General features: G+C 33.4%; 1 protein-coding gene across 1 annotated transcript; it reads right to left on the bottom strand.

Annotated features, from left to right (window-relative positions):
* Positions 1–10: 10 nt before the first annotated feature.
* Positions 11–3,499, bottom strand: LOC119684392 (leucine-rich repeat protein soc-2 homolog). Its single transcript, XM_038098427.1, has 3 exons — positions 2,950–3,499; positions 2,305–2,878; positions 11–905 (listed from the first exon to the last, which is right to left on the bottom strand). Exons 1-3 carry the CDS (start codon positions 3,311–3,313, stop codon positions 35–37), a joined length of 1,809 nt encoding a protein of 602 aa, XP_037954355.1. The 5' UTR covers positions 3,314–3,499; the 3' UTR covers positions 11–34.
* Between the last annotated feature and the right edge of the window lie 485 nt (positions 3,500–3,984).

The raw sequence follows: 3,984 nt of genomic DNA, 5'->3' as shown, positions 1-3,984 counted from the left end.
TTACATAGAAAGTACGCCATTGACCATCGTCCACTCACATCTGCCTGTAAGGTGAATGCATTTTTAGCCATTGCAACACTAGCGATGGTCCGCCAGCTTGAATTTCTGGTGGTATTGTGCCCAAAGGACATTTGTCAATATTCAAATATTTCAAATTCTGACACAACGCTAATTCATATGGTAATTTCTCCAAACAGGGATTTTGATTAATGTAGAGATTTTCTAAATTCTCTAATGAGCCAATCTCTTCAGGTAAATATTGTAGATTATTTTCGCTCACTGACAAATGCGTCAAATTACTGAGATGTCCAATGGTGCGTGGTAATACCGTAATTTGATTCGTTTGTAAAATTAATTTTTGCAGTTCATGCAGAAGACCAATTTCATTTGGTAACACCTCGATACGATTCTCTTCCAGATCTAGGATACGTAATTTGCGCAAATTTCCAATAGTATTTGGTATTTTTTTGAGCAAGTTATTTGATAGTATGAGTATTTCGAGATTTTGTAAGTTCATTATGTCGTCTGGTAGTTTTTGCAAAGCATTTGTGGCCAAATTCAGTTCAACCATATTAACCCATGTACCCACATCGAGTGGTAGAGCAGTCAGTGCATTCTCTTTCATGTTCAACTTTGTCAAACCTTTAGCTCGTGAGAAAATACCATAGGGAATTTTATCAATACGATTATGTTCAAGATTAATGCTATACACATTGGTAAACTGTGCTGGTCCACCTGTAGGATAGCTTTGGAAAGAATTTCGTGAAAGTGTTATAGTTGTAAGTGCGCTTAAACTCGCAAGTAATCCATCTGGTAGTTGAGTAATGCCATTGCCTTCCACATTAAATTCATCCATGCATTTACAATTTTTCAATGATGTGGGTATAGATGTTAAACGGTTGTATCTGTAAATAGAAAAATTTTAGATTAAAACAATTTAAAACATTTTATTATTATAAAATCATTTACTGTTATAAAACAAGTTAAATTAAATAATTTAATATGTTCCTAAATAAGACAAAAAAAAAAAAAAAGAATGAGTATCGAAGAACTAGTCTCATATAAAACTAATTATAAATTTGTTTCTTGATCACACTGATTTTAAGAGAAGCTCTAGTTGTTGTTGTTATCCTAACCAGGAGAGAAGGAAGAGTTAAAGGATAACGTGTCCGAGTATTATCATTAGGCTACAAAGCGTAGACATGGGTCTATAACCATGTAAATGCATATGTAGCCATGGCAGTTAGTAGATAACTGGAGGTTTGGACACACAAATAATGTGATCTAATGTTGTGGACTACAAGACAAAACAATATGGATTTGTATTGGATATAAGGGGAGTTATAGAAGGGAGTTAGTATAAAATAATGGATGTAGGTGTCGATAAAATCCCAATTAAAACTATCATGGGTTTAGTTAAATAAATTTGGCACTTTTTGGACGAAGTTATAAGTCAATAATGTTTAAATTAGTATGCGAGTTGGAGTATTTAAACAGATATTAGGTCATAAGAAGTGTAAATACAGTTTGGGAACACATTGATAATATAAATGTAAATACGAAGAAAGTTACTGTATAGTACGAAGCTGCAATATAATTTCAGTTGGGAAAAGGCAACTTTACATTTACAATGCAAACGTGGTCTGAAAGAATACACTTCGATATTAGACCATACTGATGTTGTCTCGATGGCAATAAGAGGAGACAACTTCTCGTAGAGCAATACATTTCGATGTAACGTAGAAGTAGGGTTCTATTGATTTATCAATTAGCTTAATATGATGATACTTTTTCTAATATCAAAAGTGGAAATAAAAGTTATTTATTCAGTTCCAAAGAACCATTTAAATATACAAGTAATACTTATAAAATTATTTTAGTTTGTTGTCATAACTATTTTATAATGATTTTGTTGGAGACGTTTCAAACAGTACTAAATTACAACAACTTAAATTTTTGTTTATTTTTATTTAATTGAATTTTTGATTGACAATACAGCTGCTTCTAATATTATCAAATACCCATCATAAGTGGGCTTGGAATTAATTTTCATATATAATTATTCGTAAGTAATTAAGAGAATTAAAGACTACATTTTGTCGCATAATGTTATTGGTGTCGGAATACTGCGTTGCTTTTATAAGGCATTAGAATGATCTTCTTCTTATCAATACTCAATAACTTTTGTACGTTCTGTCAAAACTTCATCACCTGATCATTTTTTAGTGAACTATATTATTAACTTAATTTTCTTAACACTATCATATTTAATAAATTTTTTATTTGAACTGAATATTTTCTTACCTTAATCCCAAACGCACTAAATTTTTTAGGTTACCAATTGTTTCCGGTATATCAAGTAGCTCATTGTGTTGTAAATCTAATGCGCTCAAATTTATACAGTTACCGATTTCTTCAGGTAGATGTTCCAGATGATTGTGTGATACATCCAGTGTAGTCAAATTTACTAAAGCACCTATTGATGCACCCAGCTCACGTATCTTATTCTCACGCAAACTCAACATAGTCAGATTGGTAAGATTACGTATATCAATAGTTACGGCGGTAATACGATTGAAACGCAAGTAAAGCGTTGTTAGCGAACGCAACTTATATATGACTGCCGGAATTTCTCCAAGTTTATTATGCCTTAAATCCAGCACCTTTAATTGTTTGCAGTTCTGTAAGGATTCTGGCAGCGAATTGAGTATATTTTCATTGAGTGCAAGTGTTTTCAAATTAACTAAACAACCAATTTCTGTGGGCAGTTGACTTATTTTGTTGCTATACAGATAAAGTTCGGTAAGGTGTGTGCAATCTTTAACGCATGGTGGTATTATGAATATTGATGATTTACTAAGATCCAAACGTTTAATGCCTATATATAAAAAAAATAAAAGAATTAAAAAAGATCCATAATATATTCAATCAATATTGATATGGCGTTACCTTCATCTCTGCAACGCTGTAGCGCTTTCACCACATCCTGGTCTGCTTGCTGTGGTTTGCTTTTTTTAGTTGTAGGTTTGGGTTTATTCGATTCTGGATGTTTGACAGTTACAACTTTAGGACGCGTTTCGGGTGGCATTTCGTTATTGTTACCAGTGCCACTGTGTGTTGGATGTGTTATTGTTGTTGTGTTTGTGGATGATGGATGGGCGGCAGCACAACTGCTGCCACTGCCAAAACAATGTGTTGTCAAAGCACCGCCACCGCCAGTGCCTGCCGATGTTGTACTTTCACTTACTGTTTTACCCGCGGATGCTAATGACGTTGACGATGCTGTAGCACCTGCAGAGGAACACAAGTTCATAATTTTTCCCAGGGTAGCGGTCGACGGCGACAATTTGTTGCCCAAACTTGTGAATTATTTTATTTACTCAAAAGAAAACAAAATTCGTAGTAAACGGTTTTGTGATGGCTTAAAGGATTATAGATTAAATAGATTGCAATTGCAATGGTGTTATGTTCTTCAATAAGAATTTAAAATTTAATCGTGCCTCGAGTTTACAACTAGAAAAAGATCATAAAACAAAGAAAATAAGTTAATATATTTGGCTTTTTTATATTTATTAATTTGTTATTAAATTGCCTACGTCAATCTCAAATATCCCTAAAATATTGTATATTAAGCGTGAGGCTATGAACGCTCAAATGCGTCATTGATATCTATTTATTTTTTATTAAGTTCACTTTATTGACTTTATTATTTGTTGCAATATTTGTGCATTTTTAAATGAAAGCCAAGTCATTGTCGTTGTCGTCGTCGTGGCCCATGCACATACAGAGCTTCACACATATGAAGTACACTTAAGTTGCCATAAGTCAATATTAAAAAAGAATTGTGGTCACTGGACAAGTGCTACGTCAATGACAACAGTGTACTAAGTGCGTTTGTTATTATGACGACAATGTCTGGCCGCATTCCCTATACAAGCCGCATACAAAAGCGTACTGAATGCTCCTCTTTAACCCAAACTGAAG

The sequence above is a fragment of the Teleopsis dalmanni genome, chromosome 2, assembly GCF_002237135.1.
Source record: "Teleopsis dalmanni isolate 2A chromosome 2, ASM223713v2, whole genome shotgun sequence".
NCBI classification, from domain to species: domain Eukaryota; kingdom Metazoa; phylum Arthropoda; class Insecta; order Diptera; family Diopsidae; genus Teleopsis; species Teleopsis dalmanni.
This window is presented reverse-complemented; position numbering and strand designations above follow the sequence as displayed.

Coding starts and splice junctions, on each gene's coding strand:
- LOC119684392 (XM_038098427.1), bottom strand. CDS start 3,313: ATGAACTTGTGTTCCTCTGCAGGTGCTACAGCATCGTCAACGTCATTA. Junction 2,879..2,949: donor ACAGCGTTGCAGAGATGAAG/GTAACGCCATAT, acceptor TTTTATATATAG/GCATTAAACGTTTGGATCTT. Junction 906..2,304: donor TTAGTGCGTTTGGGATTAAG/GTAAGAAAATAT, acceptor TTCTATTTACAG/ATACAACCGTTTAACATCTA.